Source organism: Anolis sagrei, chromosome 12 (genome assembly GCF_037176765.1).
Source record: "Anolis sagrei isolate rAnoSag1 chromosome 12, rAnoSag1.mat, whole genome shotgun sequence".
Taxonomy (NCBI): Eukaryota; Metazoa; Chordata; class Lepidosauria; order Squamata; family Dactyloidae; genus Anolis; species Anolis sagrei.
The window spans coordinates 5,566,512-5,581,511 of record NC_090032.1 but is presented as its reverse complement, the minus strand read 5'-3'; the positions used below and the strand labels follow the sequence as shown (position 1 = coordinate 5,581,511).

Below are 15,000 nucleotides of genomic sequence, written 5' to 3'. Positions count from 1 at the left end.
GGGTCAAAAAGCTGAAGAAGCTAAAGGAAACATTTGGCATAAATGAAAAGATGGGTGAATTGATGAATTGCTAGAAAGATGGAGAGAGAGAGATTGAGAGATGACGTCTGGCTGACTAGATAGATTGTTAGATAGGAATGAAAGATAAGATAGGTGATAGATGGCTAGATAGATAAATAAATAAGATAGATCAATAGATAATAGAAGGATGGATAGATAGGACAGATAGATAGATAGATAGATAGATAGATAGATAGATAGATAGATAGATAGATAGATAGATAGATAGACGGGTAGATAAAAAGATGGATAGACTGTGGCTATATGGATGGAAACATAGTAAAGATGATAGATGGATACATACATAGATGGGTTCGAAAGATTATAGATAGATGATAGATGGATGGATAGATGGACAGATAGAAAAGATAATAGATGGATAGATAGACGGATGGATAGGTGACGGATGGATAGATAGAAAAGATAATAGATGGATGGATAGACGGGTGGATAGACAGATGGATAGATAATGGATGGATAGATAGAAAAGATAATAGATGGGTGGATGGATGGATAGACGGATGGATGGATAGATGGAAGGATAGATAGATGGATGGATAGATAGAAAAGATAATAGATGGATGGATGGATAGACAATGGATGGATAGATAGATGGATGGATAGATAGAAAAGATAATAAGTGGATGGATGGATAGATGATGGATGGATAGAAATAAAAGATAATAGATGGATGGATAGATGGATAGATGGTGGATAGATAAAAAGATAATAGATGGATGGATAGACGGATGGATAGATAGAAAAGATAATAAGTGGATGGATGGATAGATGATGGATGGATAGAAATAAAAGATAATAGATGGATGGATAGATGGATAGATGGTGGATAGATAAAAAGATAATAGATGGATGGATAGACGGATGGATAGATAGACGGATGGATAGATAGAAAAGATAATAAGTGGATGGATGGATAGATGATGGATGGATAGAAATAAAAGATAATAGATGGATGGATAGATGGATGGATAGACGGATGGATAGATAGAAAAGATAATAGATGGATGGATGGATAGATAGAAAAGATAATAGATGGATGGATGACGGATGGATAGACGGATAGATAGAAAATATAATAAGTTTTTGGATGGATAGATGATGGATGGATAGAAATAAAAGATAATAGATGGAAAGATGGATGGATAGATAAAAAAGATAATAGATGGATAGATGGATGGATAGACGGATGGATAGATAGAAAAGATAATAGATGGATGGATGGATAGATAGAAAAGATAATAGATGGATAGATGACGGATGGATAGACGGATAGATAGAAAATATAATAAGTGTTTGGATGGATAGATGATGGATGGATAGAAATAAAAGATAATAGATGGAAAGATGGATGCATAGATAAAAAAGATGGATAGATGGATGGATAGACGGATGGATAGATAGAAAAGATAATAGATGGATGGATGGATAGATAGAAAAGATAATAGATGGATAGATGACGGATGGATAGACGGATAGATAGAAAATATAATAAGTGTTTGGATGGATAGATGATGGATGGATAGAAATAAAAGATAATAGATGGAAAGATGGATGGATAGATAAAAAAGATAATAGATGGATAGATGGATGGATAGACGGATGGATAGATAGAAAAGATAATAGATGGATAGATGACCGATGGATGGATAGACGGATAGATAGAAAAGATAATAAGTGGATGGATGGATAGATGACGGATGAATAAATAAAAGATAATAGATGGATAGATGGATGGATAGATAAAAAAGATAATAGATGGGTAGATGGATGGATAGACGGATGGATAGATGGCGGATGGATAGATAGATAGATAGATGATGGATGGATAGATAGAAAAGATAAAAGATGGATAGACAGATGGATAGACAGATGGATAGATAAAAAAGAATAGATGGATAGATAGATGGATAGACGGATGGATCGATAAAAAAGATAATAGATGATGGATGGATAGATGACGGATGGATGGATAGATACATACATAGATTGATAGGAAAGATTATAGATAGATGATGGATGGATCGATGGATGGCTCGATGGATAGAAGGATGGATCGATAAAAAAGATGATGGATGGATGGATGGATAGATAGATAGATAGATAGATAGATAATGGATGGATACGTACATGGATAGAAAAGATTATAGATAGATGATGGATGGATAGAAGGATGGATGGATAGAGAAAGTGATAGATAGCTAAATGATGGATGGATAACAAGATAGATGGATAGATGATGGATTGATAGATAGATAGATGGATAGATAGATAACTAGTTCATGGATGGAGAGATAATCAATAGGAAGGGAAAAATAGATAAGATAGAGAATAGATAACAAGATGGATAGATAGATAGATTAGATAGATTGCCAGATAGATAGATAGATAGATAGATAGATAGATAGAATCATAGAATCAAAGAGTTGGAAGAGACCTCATGGGCCATCCAGTCCAACCCCCTGCCAAGAAGCAGGAATATTGCATTCAAATCACCCCTGACAGAAGGCCATCCAGCCTCTGTTTAAAAGCTTCTAAAGAAGGAGCCTCCACCACACTCCGGGGCAGAGAGTTCCACTGCTGAACGGCTCTCACAGTCAGGAAGTTCTTCCTCATGTTCAGATGGAATCTCCTCTCTTGTAGTTTGAAGCCATTGTTCCGCGTCCTAGTCTCCAAGGAAGCAGAAAACAAGCTTGCTCCCTCCTCCCTTTGGCTTCCTCTCACATACTTATACATGGCTATCATATCTCCTCTCAGCCTTCTCTTCTTCAGGCTAAACATGCCCAGTTCCCCAAGCCGCTCCTCATAGGGCTTGTTCTCCAGACCCTTGATCATTTTAGTCGCCCTCCTCTGGACACATTCCAGCTTGTCAGTATCTCTCTTGAACTGTGGTGCCCAGAATTGGACACAATATTCCAGATGTGGTCTAACTAAAGCAGAATAGAGGGGTAGCATTACTTCCTTAGATCTAGATAGATAGATAGATAGATAGATAGATAGATAGATAGATAGATCATAGCTGGAGAGTTAGATAAATGATGGATGGATAGCTAGATGGTTAGAAAGATAGATAGGAAAGATATATCGATGGCTAGATAGATAGACTGATTAGATAGAAAGATCAATAGATAGATTGTTGGGTAGATGGATAGAAACGTCAGGAGAAATGCCTCTAGAACATGGCCATATAGCCCGAAAAAACCCACAAGAACTGAGAAAAAGATAATAGCTAGATAGATAAACGATGGATGGATGGATGGATGGATGGATGGATGGACAGAGAGAGAGAGAGAGAGAGAGAGAGAGAGAGATCCATGGATGGATGAATGGATGGATGGATAGATAGACGGACAGATCCATGCATGGATGAATGGATGAATGGATGATAGATAGATAGATAGATAGATAGATAGACAGATCCATGGATGGATGGATGATAGATAGATAGATAGATAGATAGATAGATAGATGATAGATAGATAGACGGACAGATCCATGGATGGATGGATGGATGGATGGATGGATGGATAGATAGATAGATAGACGGACATGGATGGATGGATAGATAGATAGATGGATAGATCCATGGATGGATGGATGGATGGATAGATAGATAGACGGACAGATCCATGGATGGATGGATGGATAGATAGATAGATAGATAGACGGACAGATCCATGGATGGATGGATAGATAGATAGATGGATAGATCCATGGATGGATGGATGGATGGATAGATAGATAGACGGACAGATCCATGGATGGATGGATGGATGGATAGATAGATAGATGGACAGATCCATGGATGGATGGATGGATGGATGGATGGATGGATGGATGGATGGATGGATAGATAGATAGATAGATAGATAGACAGATCCATGGATGGATGGATGGATGGATAGATAGATAGATAGATGGACAGATCCATGGATGGATGGATAGATGGATAGACGGACAGATCCATGGATGGATGGATGGATGGATGGATAGATAGATAGACGGACAGATCCATGGATGGATGGATGGATAGATAGATAGATGGACAGATCCATGGATGGATGGATGGATGGATAGATAGATCCATGGATGGATGGATGGATGGATGCTTGGGTGCATCCATGAGCAGAGATGGATGGATGGATGGATGGATGGATAGATAGATTAGATAGATAGGTAGGTAGGTAGGTAGGTAGGTAGGTAGGTAGATAGATGGATAGATAGATAGATAGATAGATAGATAGATAGATAGATAGATAGATAGATAGATAGATCTATGGATGGATGGATGGCTAGATAGATAGATAAGATAGACAGAAAGATGGCTAGATAGATATATAGATGGATAGATAGATACAACTTCAGAAGTCTCTGTCCCAGATGCCGGGAGGAGTCAGTTAATCACTTAAGACCATTAGAGCGACTAACAAAACGGAAATATTTAAGGATTACGACAAGGCGTTCTGACTTCCGCCTCCTTCATCTGCTCAGAAGAGAAGGAAGCAGCTGAGAGCAACCTTTCTCTGTGCAGACAGAAAATATTGCCAAACCATCCTTTTCTTTTCTGTTTACACAGAGAAGCCATTGAAATCCACAAACATGTGGACAATTTCAACAGAAAGGAGGAAACCATGAAAATGAACAACATCTGGCTACCAGTATTTAAAAAACTCTAAAATTGCAACAGCACAACAACAGAGAGGAAACAAACAAGGACATCTAATCACCTCTCAACAAAAGATTGCCCCAGGCTCTGCCAGGCCATTATATGCTAATCAAGGTGGTCAGTTGAAACATTCACACCCAGCTCCAGCAGACAAGAGTCCTTTGTCCCACCCTGGTCTTTCCACAGATATATAAACCTATTTTCCTACTTCCAACAGACCTCACTACCTCTGAGGATGCTTGCCATAGATGCAGGCGAAACGTCAGGAGAAATGCCTCTAGAACATGGCCATATAGCCTGAAAAAACCTACAACAACCCAATTGTATTATTGTTGATGTAATTGTTAATCTATATTGATATTAATATAATTTTATTATTACTGTTGTGATTATTAGTATATTTGCATATTAATATTAGTAACATTTTACTATGATTAATATAACAATATAATATATTATTATTCATATATTATTAATAATATGTAATTATTATTAATATAATATATTATTAATCATAATCATATAATAATATAATCTATTATTGATGTGATTATTAATATATTCATATATTATTAATAATATAATCTTTATTATTGGTTTGATTATAAACAATTATATAATTTATCATTAGTAATATAATTTTTATTATTGGTGTGATTATTAATATAATTATATACTTTATTATTAATATATGTTTATTATTGGTGTGATTATTAATATAATTATATAATTTATTATTAATATATGTTTATTATTGGTGTGATTATTAATATATAATTAATTATTATATGTTTATTACTGGTGTGGTTATTAATATATATAATGTATTATTATATTTTATTATTGGTTTGATTATAATTTTTATTAGTGTTTGATTATTAATATATAATTTATTATTATATTTTTATTATCGGTGTGATTATTAATATAATTATATAATTTATTATTAATATATTTTTATTATTGGTTTGGTTATGAATATATATATAATTTATTATTAATATATTTTATTGTTGGTTTGATTATTAATATATACATAATGTATTATTATATTTTTATTATTGGTGTTATTATTAATATTTTATTATTGGTATCATTATTAATATAATTATATAATTTACTATTATTATATTTTTATTATTGGTTTGATTATTCATATATATATATATAATTTATTATTATATTTTTATTATGGGTGTTATTATTCATATAATTTATTATTAATATTGTAATAATATAAAAACACAACACCTATAAATAATCACAAATAAATAGTAAATTTAAAACATGAATAAATATGAGATATAAATATATTAAAATATGGATATATTTAAATTTAAATATGAGATATAAACATATTAAAATATGAATAAGTTATATAACATACATAAGCTGTAAATACTATTTAAATATGAGATATAAATATATTAAAATATGAATATATATATAATTTTAAATATGAAATATAAATATTAATAAGTTATATTAATATTCATAACTTATTATTATTGATGTGATAGTGTGGCCTGCAACCCCCAGAATCCCTCTCTGTGGTCCATGCAGGATGATGGGACTTACAATCCAAACTCATTGGGATCACTGGCTGGGGAGGGATGCTGGGAGTTGTAGTCCCAAAACAAGAGGGCTCCCCAATGCATGCTGTGGGTGTTGGAGGCTGGAGGAAGCCAAGGCTACAAAGAAACCAAAGAGTAGCCAAGAGTTTCCTCTTTCCAAATGGGGAGATACTACAGCTAGTTGCAGGAGCTGCTTTTGTTGGGACGTCTCCTTTAAATCCGGGACAGACACGTGAGCCGGTTCTTTGCAGACAGCAAGCTCTCCTGCAGAGAGAGGCCTTCCCCTCCTCTCCAGCTCCAGAAAGAAAGAAAGAAGGAGAAAGGAAGGAAGGGAGGAAGAAAGGAACCGAGAGGGAGAGAGACAGACAGACACAGAGAGAGCTTCAAAGCGCATTGCAGCAGCCCAGCTCTCCTTCCTCCCTCCCTTCCTTTCCTCCTCACTCTCCTTCTCCTCCCTTTCTTTTGTCTTCCCTTTTTTTCGTTCCCTTCTTTCTTTCTCTTTCTTTCCTCCCTCCTCTTTTTCACCTTCCTTCTCTTCATTCTTTCCTTTCTTCCTCCCCTCCTTTTCTCTCTACTTACCATCCTTCCTTCTTTCCTTTCTCCTCTATCTCTCCCCTCCTTTATTCTCTTCCTCTCTACCTTCCTTCTTCTTCTCTCTCTCTCTTCCTTTACTCTCTTCCTCTCCACTTTCCTTCCTTCCTTTTCTGTCTCTCCCCTCCTTTATTCTCTTCCTCTCCACTTTCCTTCCTTCCTTCTTCTTCTGTCTCTCCCTTCCTTTACTCTCTTCCTCCCCACTTTCCTTCCTTCTTTTCCTTCCTTCCTTCTTCTTCTGTCTCTCCTTTCCTTTACTCTCTCCTCTCCACTTTCCTTCCTTCTTTTCCTTCCTTCCTCTTCTGTCTCTCCCCTCCTTTACTACCTTTCTCTCCACTTACCTTCCTTCCCTCTTTCCTTCCTTTCTCTTCTATCTCTCCCCTCGTTTACTCTCTTCCTCTCCGCTTTCCTTCCTTCTCTTCCTTCTTTCCCTTTTCCCTTTCTTCCCTCCTTCCTTCCTCCTTTATCTCCCCCCTCCTTTACTCGCTTCCTCTCCTTCTCTTCTTTCTTCCCCTTCCCTTTGTTCCTAAGCTTCCCCAATTGACCATTTAGTTCATTTGAGCCTTTTCTCGACCTTCCCTTTCTCCTTCCTTCCTTCCTTCCTTCCTTCCTTCCTTCCTTCCTTCCTTCTTTCCTTGTTTCCTTCCTCCCCTCCTTCCTCCTCTGTCTCTCCCCTCCTTTACTCCCTTCCCTTCCACCTTTTTTCCTTCTCTTCCTTTCTTCTTTCCAGCTTTTCCTTCAAGTCACCGTTTCATCCAATTGTGCCTTCTTTTCTTTTCTTTTCCTCCTCTCCCTCTCTCTCTCCTTTCCTTCCCTCCTTCCTGTGTGTCCTTTCTCCTTCTCTCTTTCCCTTTCTCCCTCTACAGTCTCTCCACTCTTTTCTTTTCCTTCCCTTTCTCCTTCCTTCCTTCCTTCTTTCCTCTCTCATCTGTCTCACATCTTCTTTCCATTTTCCTTCCTTCTTTCCAGGTTTTCCTTCCAATAGTGCCTTCCTTTCCTCCTCTTCCTCCCTCTCCTTTCCTTCCCTCCTTCCTCTGTGTCTTTTCTCTTTCTCTTTCCCCCTTTCTCCCCCTACTTCTTCTGTCTTTCCACTCTTTTCCTTCCCTTTCTCCTTCCTTTCTTTTTTCCTTTCTCATCTCACATCTTCTTTACTCCCTTTCCATTTCCAATTGCGCCTTCCTTTCCTTTCCTCCTCTTCCTCTCTCTCTTTCCTTCTCTCCTTCCTCTGTGTCCTTTCTCCTTCTCTCTTTCCCTTCCTCCTCCTCCTCCAGTCTTTCTTCTCTTTCCTTTTCCATCCTTCTCTTTCTTCCTTTCTTGGAAGGCAGGCTTTTCCCAGTGCAGCATCCAATTGCGCCCTGCCTCCTCCTCCTCCTCCTCCTCTTTCCCTTTCTCCTCCTCCTTTCCCCCCTTTTCTCCTCCCTCTCCTCCTCTTTCTCCTTCCCTCTCTCCTCCCTTATCCCTCCTCCTTTTCCTAAGCCATTCCCCCTTTTATTATGATTCATTTTTTGGCTCACCTTGCACCAAAATAAAGCCTCTCGCTTCTTGTTTTCTTGGAGACGCTGGGGACAACTTTTACGCACAGGGAGGAGAGCTCTCCTTTTTCTCCTTCTTCCAAAGCCTTCTCCCATCCCTCCTTTCTCCTTCTCCTTTCTCCCATCCCTCCTTTCTCTTCTTCTTTTATGGGGCGCCTCAAGGCAACATGCTTTCTATGTCCAAACACTCCTTCAAAATCAAGCAGCCTTGCCAAGATCCTGGGGTAAGTTTGGGGGAATTTTGGGGAGGATTTGGATTGTTTACTTCTTGTCATTTTGGATTGTTTACTTGTCATTTTGGATTGTTTACATCTTGTCATTTTGGTGTCAAAGAGGAAATGTTTCCCTTCTTTTTTGGGGTGCAGTTTCCTCCAAACCCCCCATTTCTATGGGTTACAAAAAGGGAAAAGAAGGGACAGATTTTGGGGGGAAATAGGTCTCCAAACAGCAAAGTTTGGGCAACTTGTGGGGTGTCTAGTTTGGGCAATTTGTGGGGTGTCTAGTTTGGGCAACTTGTGGGGTGTCTAGTTTGGGCAATTTGTGGGGTGTCTAATTTGTGCAACTTGTGGGGTGTCTAGTTTGGGCAATTTGTGGGGTGTCTAGTTTGGGCAACTTGTGTTGTGTCTAGTTTGGGCAACTTGTGGGGTGTCTGGTTTGGGCAACTTGTGGGGTGTCTAGTTTGGGCAAATTGTGTTGTGTCTAGTTTGGGCAACTTGTGGGGTGTCTAGTTTGGGCAACTTGTGGGTGTCTAGTTTGGGCAACTTGTGGGGTGTCTAGTTTGGGCAATTTGTGGGGTGTCTAGTTTGGCAAACTTGTGGGGTGTCTAGTTTGGGCAACTTGTGTTGTGTCTAGTTTGGCAAACTTGTGTTGTGTCTAGTTTGGGCAACTTGTGGGGTGTCTAGTTTGGGCAATTTGTGGGGTGTCTAGTTTGACCAACTTGTGGGGTGTCTAGTTTGGGCAATTTGTGGTGTGTCTAGTTTGGGCAACTTGTGGGGTGTCTGGGCAACTTGTGGGGTGTCTGGGCAACTTGTGGGGTGTCTAGTTTGGGCAACTCGTGGGGTGTCTAGTTTGGGCAACTTGTGGGGTGTCTGGGCAATTAGTGGGGTGTTTGGATAATTTGTGGGATACCTAGTTTGGGCAACTTGTGGGGTGTCTAGTTTGGGCAACTTGTGGGTGTCTAGTTTGGGCAACTTGTGGGGTGTCTAGTTTGGGCAATTTGTGGGGTGTCTAGTTTGGGCAATGTGTGGGGTGTCTAGTTTGGGCAACTTGTGGGGTGTCTATTTGGGACACTTGTGGGGTGTCTGGTTTGGGCAACTTGTGGGGTGTATGATTTGGGGAACTTGTGGGGTGTCTGGGCAACTTGCAGTGCCTCAAGACCATGGCCTGCACTTAAAAACAATTGGAAAAGCTGACACGATATGAGGATTTAAAGATCGAACTGCAAAGGCTCTGACACAAGCCAGTCAAGGTGGTCCCAGTGGTGATCGGTACACTGGGTGCAGTGCCTCAAGACCATGGCCTGCACTTAAAAACAATTGGAAAAGCTGACACCATATGAGGATTGAAAGATCGAACTGCAAAGGCTCTGACACAAGCCAGGCAAGGGGGTCCCAGGGGTGATCGGTACACTGGGTGCAGTGCCTCAAGACCTTGGCCTGCACTTAAAAACAATTGGAAAAGCTGATACGATATGAGGATTTAAAGATCGAACTGGCACTTTGTGGAAACCCCGGCCAGCTTGATTATACGGTTCTTGTAAACGAATGCGATGAAAAATGCATGACTCGGAGGGAGACACGGGGATGCATGTGCTCCCAGGACTAGACAGTCGAGAACCGCTTCCAGGGAGGGAACCCGCCTTCCTGCCCATCTGCTTTCGTTCTAAAATAGGTCAGGCACATCTGGGAAACTACGCAGCCCGAGAAAGGAATCGCATTCGCGTTGTTTATTGCTTTGAGTTGGGTGTTAGGACCGAGATTTATAGTTCGCCTACAACCAAAGAGCATTCTGAACTCCACCAATGATGGAATTGAGCCAAACTTGGCAAACAGAACTCACATAGCCAAGAGAAAATACTGGAAGGGTTTACTGGGCGTTGACCTTGGGTTTGGGAGTTGTAGTTCACCTACATCCAGAGAGCACTGTGGATTCAAACCATGATGGATCTGGACCAAACTTGGCACGGATACTCAATATGTCCAAATGTGAACACTGGTGGAGTCTGGGGAAAATAGACCTTGATGTTTGGGAGTTGTAGTTGCTGGGATTTATAGTTCACCTACAATCAAAGAGCATTCTGAACTCCACCAATGATGGAATTGAACCAAACTTGGCACACACTACTCCCATGACCAACATCAAATGCTAGAAGGATTTAGTGGGCATTGACCTTGCGTTTGGGAGTTGTAGTTCACCTACATCCAGACAGCACTGTGGACCAATGATGCACTCTACAAATGACATCCAGAGAGCACTCCAACAATGACGAAATTGGACCAAACCTGGCAAACAGAACTCCCATGACCAAGAGAAAATACTGGAAGGGTTTACTGGGCATTGACCTTGAGTTTGGGAGTTGTAATTCACTACATCCAGAGAGCACTGTGGACTCAAACAATGATGGATCTGGACCAAACTTGGTACAAATACTCAATATGCCCAAATGTGAACACTGGTGGAATCTGGGGAAAATAGTCCTTGACGTTTGAGAGTTGTAGTTGCTGGGATTTATAGTTCACCTACAACCAAAGAGCATTCTGAACTCCGCCAACGATGGAATTGAACCAAACTTGGCAAACAGAACTCCCATAACCAACATCAAATACTGGAAGGATTTAGTGGGCATTGACCTTGCATTTGGGACTTGTAGTTCACTCACATCCAGAGAGCACTGTGGACCAATGATGCACTCCACCAGTGACATCCAGAGAGCACTCTACCAATGATAGAATTGAATCAAACTTGGCAAACAGAACTCCCGTAGTGAAGAGAAAATACTGGAAGGGTTTACTGAGTGTTGACCTTGAGTTTGGGAGTTGTAGTTCACCTACATCCAGAGAACACTGTGGACTCAAACAATGATGGATCTGGACCAAACTTGGTACAAATACTCATTATGCCGAATTGTGAAGACTGGTGGTGTCTGGGGAAAATAGGCCTTGACGTTTGAGAGTTGTAGTTGCTGGGATTTATAGTTCACCTACAACCAAAGAGCATTCTGAACTTCACCAACGATGGAATTGAACTAAACTTGGCACACAGAACTCCCATAGCCAAGAGAAAATACTGGAAGGGTTTACTGGGCATTGATCTTGAGTTTGGGAGTTGTAGTTCGCCTACATCCAGAGAGCACTGTGCACTCAAACAATGATGGATCTGGACCAAACTTGGTACAAATACTCATTATGCCCAAATGTGAACACTGGTGGAGTTTGGGGAAAATAGACCTTGATGCTTGCATTTGGGAGTTGTAGTTCACCTCCATCCAGAGAGCACTGTGGACTCAAACAATAATGGATCTGGACCAAATTTGGCACGGATGCTCAATATGCCAAATTGTGAACACTGGTGGAGTTTGGGGAAAATAGACCATGACATTTGGGAGTTGCTGGGACTTATAGGGTTTTTTAAATTGAATCTCTATTATTTTTCTTTTCCGAGGCGGAGATAATTTTAGCCGAAAGCGGTGGGTGTTTCTTTTTTTCCACGGGACGTTCTGTCCTCGGAGGCAAAGGAGCCGGGCAAGGCTCCGATTAATGATTCACCAACTTTTCAAACAGAATTCCTTTCCCTTTTTGTATTTTAAGACGGCAAGTTGGCAAAGTCCCACCGTGGCTTGACTTTTGTGTTGGATCCGGTAGCTAGGAAACCCTTTGCTTGGTTGGAACGCTTAGTTCCCGAATGCTTTCTTCCTATGGCCTGGTTTCGGAGAGTTCGACGAGGTTCAAACATTATTATTATTATTATTATTATTATATATGATTTTTAATAATAATTGGAGCTCCCATTGGCGCAGTGGGTTAAACCGCTGAGCTGCTGAACTTGTTGACCGAAAGGTTGGCTGTTCGAATCTGTAGAGTGGGTTGAGTTCCTGCTGTTAGCCCCAGCTCCTGCCAACCTAGCAGTTCAAAAACATGCAAATGTATTATTATTATTATTATTATATGATTTTTTAATAATAGGAGCCCCCATTGGTGCAGCGAGTTAAACCGCTGAGCTGCTGAACTTGCTGACTGAAAGGTTGGCAATTCGAATCCGGGGAGTGGGGTGAGTTCCTGCTGTTAGTCCCAGCTCCTGCCAACCTAGCAGTTCGAAAACATGCAAATGTATTATTATTATTATTATTATTATTATTATTATTATTATTATTACTATATGATTTTTAATGATAATAGGAGCCCCCAGTGGCACAGCGGGTTAAACCGCTGAACTGCTGAACTTGCTGACCAAAAGGTTGGCTGTTCGAATCCGGGGAGTGGGTTGAGTTCCTGCTGTTAGCCCCAGCTCCTGCCTACCTAGCAGTTCAAAAACATGCAAATGTATTATTATTATTATTATTATTATTATTATTATATGATTTTTAATGATAATAGGAGCCCCCATTGGTGCAGCGAGTTAAACTGCTGAGCTGCTGAACTTGCTGACTGAAAGGTTGGCTGTTTGATTCCGGGTAGCGGGGTGAGCTCCCGCTGTTAGCCCCAGCTCCTGCCAACCTAGCAGTTTGAAAACACACAAATGTGAGTACAACTCATAGTCGTGGCGTTCCAAGTGGCATCGAACTGCATCCATTTGACGGAGTAGATGTCCCCGCAGAGGCTCTTCTCCCGTTGACATTCCTCTTTTTTTTTGAGAAGCATTCCTGGCATATTTTGAAAAGCCGTGTTTTCCAACTCGAAGCGGAAATATGCAACCGAAAGTATGCGCCCCGAGGAGCCAAATCTGAAAGTCAGAAGGAGATTATTCAAACAAAATTATAATATTGTTGTTGTTGTTGTTATTGTTGCTTATTTACCCAGGGGTCAAACTCTCCTCTCTCTCACCATCCTATCCTTCCTTCCTTTCCCCTTTCCATCCTCCTTCCCTCTCTCCTTCTTTCTCCTTCCATCCTTCTCTTCCTCTCTTTCTTCCTTCCTTCTTTACTCCCTCCCTCCCTTCCCTTCCCTTCCTAATTCTCCTTCCTTCCCTCTCTCCCTCTTTCTCCTTCCTTTCTTCCTTTCTTCCCTGTTGCCTTTCCTTCGTTCCCTTTCCTCCATCCCCTCTCTCTTTCTCCCTCCCTTCCTCAATTCCCTCCCACCCTTCCTTCCTTCCTTCCTTCCTTCCTTCCTTCCTTCCTTCCTTCCTTCCTTCCTTCCTTCCTTCCTTCTATCCTATCTTCTTTCCTCCATCTCTCCCTCTTTCTCCTTCCTTCCTTCCTTCCTTCCTTCCTTCCTTCCTTCCTTCTATCCTATCTTCTTTCCTCCATCTCTCCCTCTTTCTCCTTCCTTCCTGCCTTTCCATCTCTCTTTCCTCCCTTCTTTCTTTCCTTCATCCTTCCCTTCCTTCCTTCCTTCCTTCCTTCCTTCCTTCCTTCCTTCCTTCTATCCTATCTTCTTTCCTCCATCTCTCCCTCTTTCTCCTTCCTTCCTTCCTTCCTTCCTTCCTTCCTTCCTTCCTTCTATCCTATCTTCTTTCCTCCATCTCTCCCTCTTTCTCCTTCCTTCCTGCCTTTCCATCTCTCTTTCCTCCCTTCTTTCTTTCCTTCATCCTTCCCTTCCTTCCTTCCTTCCTTCCTTCCTTCCATCCATCCATCCATCTCTTTCTCCCTTTCTTTCTTCCTCCTCTTTTTCCTTCCTTATTCCCTTCCATCCACCCACCCATCCTTTTCTCCCTCCCTCCCTCCCTCCCTTCCCTCTCTCTTTACTTCTTCCTTCCTTCCATCATTCCCTTCCTTCCTTAGCTCCCTAATTTTCATTCCATCCTTCCTTTCTTCCCTTTTGCCTTTCCTTTCTTCTCTTTCCTCCATCCCCTCCATCTTTCTCCCTCCCTGAATTCCTTTCCACCCTTTCATCCTTCCTTCCACCTTCCCTTCCCTTCTTCCCTCCTTTCTTCCCTCCCTCCTTCCTTCCCTCCCTCCCTTCCTTCTATCCTTCCTTCTTTCCTACCTTTCTCCCTCTTTCTCTTTCCTTCCTGCCTACCTTTCTCTCTTTCCTCCCTTCTCTCTTTCCTTCATCCTTCCCTTCCTTACATCCATCCTTCTTTTCCTCCCTCCCTCCCTTCCTCCTCTTTTCCTTCCTTCTCTCTTTCCTTCCTTCTTTCCTTCTTTCCATCCTTCCCCTTCCACCCTTTCGTCCTTCTCTCCCTTTTGTTTTTCCTTCCTTCCCTCTCTTCCTCTTTCTCCTTCCATCCTTCCTTTCCACCCTTTTGTCCTTCCTTCCTTCTTTTCTCTTTCCCTCTTTCTCCTTCCTTCCTTCCTTCCTTCCTTCCATCCATCCTTCTTTTCCCCCTTTCCTTCTTCCTCCTCTTTTCCTTCTCACTCTCCTTCCTTCCTTCCTTCCTTCCTTCTTTCCTTCCACCCATCCAT

The 15,000-nt window shown here is 40.9% G+C and overlaps 1 protein-coding gene across 1 annotated transcript in view; it reads left to right on the top strand.

Annotated features, from left to right (window-relative positions):
• Nucleotides 1–7,981: 7,981 nt before the first annotated feature.
• MTMR11 (myotubularin related protein 11) overlaps nucleotides 7,982–15,000 on the top strand; it is a 27,759-nt gene continuing 20,740 nt past the window's right edge. Inside the window, exon 1 of the mRNA XM_067472362.1 lies at nucleotides 7,982–8,665. Coding sequence (XP_067328463.1) covers nucleotides 8,609–8,665 — 57 coding nt within the window. The 5' untranslated portion in view covers nucleotides 7,982–8,608. The remainder of the gene's footprint in view (nucleotides 8,666–15,000) is intronic.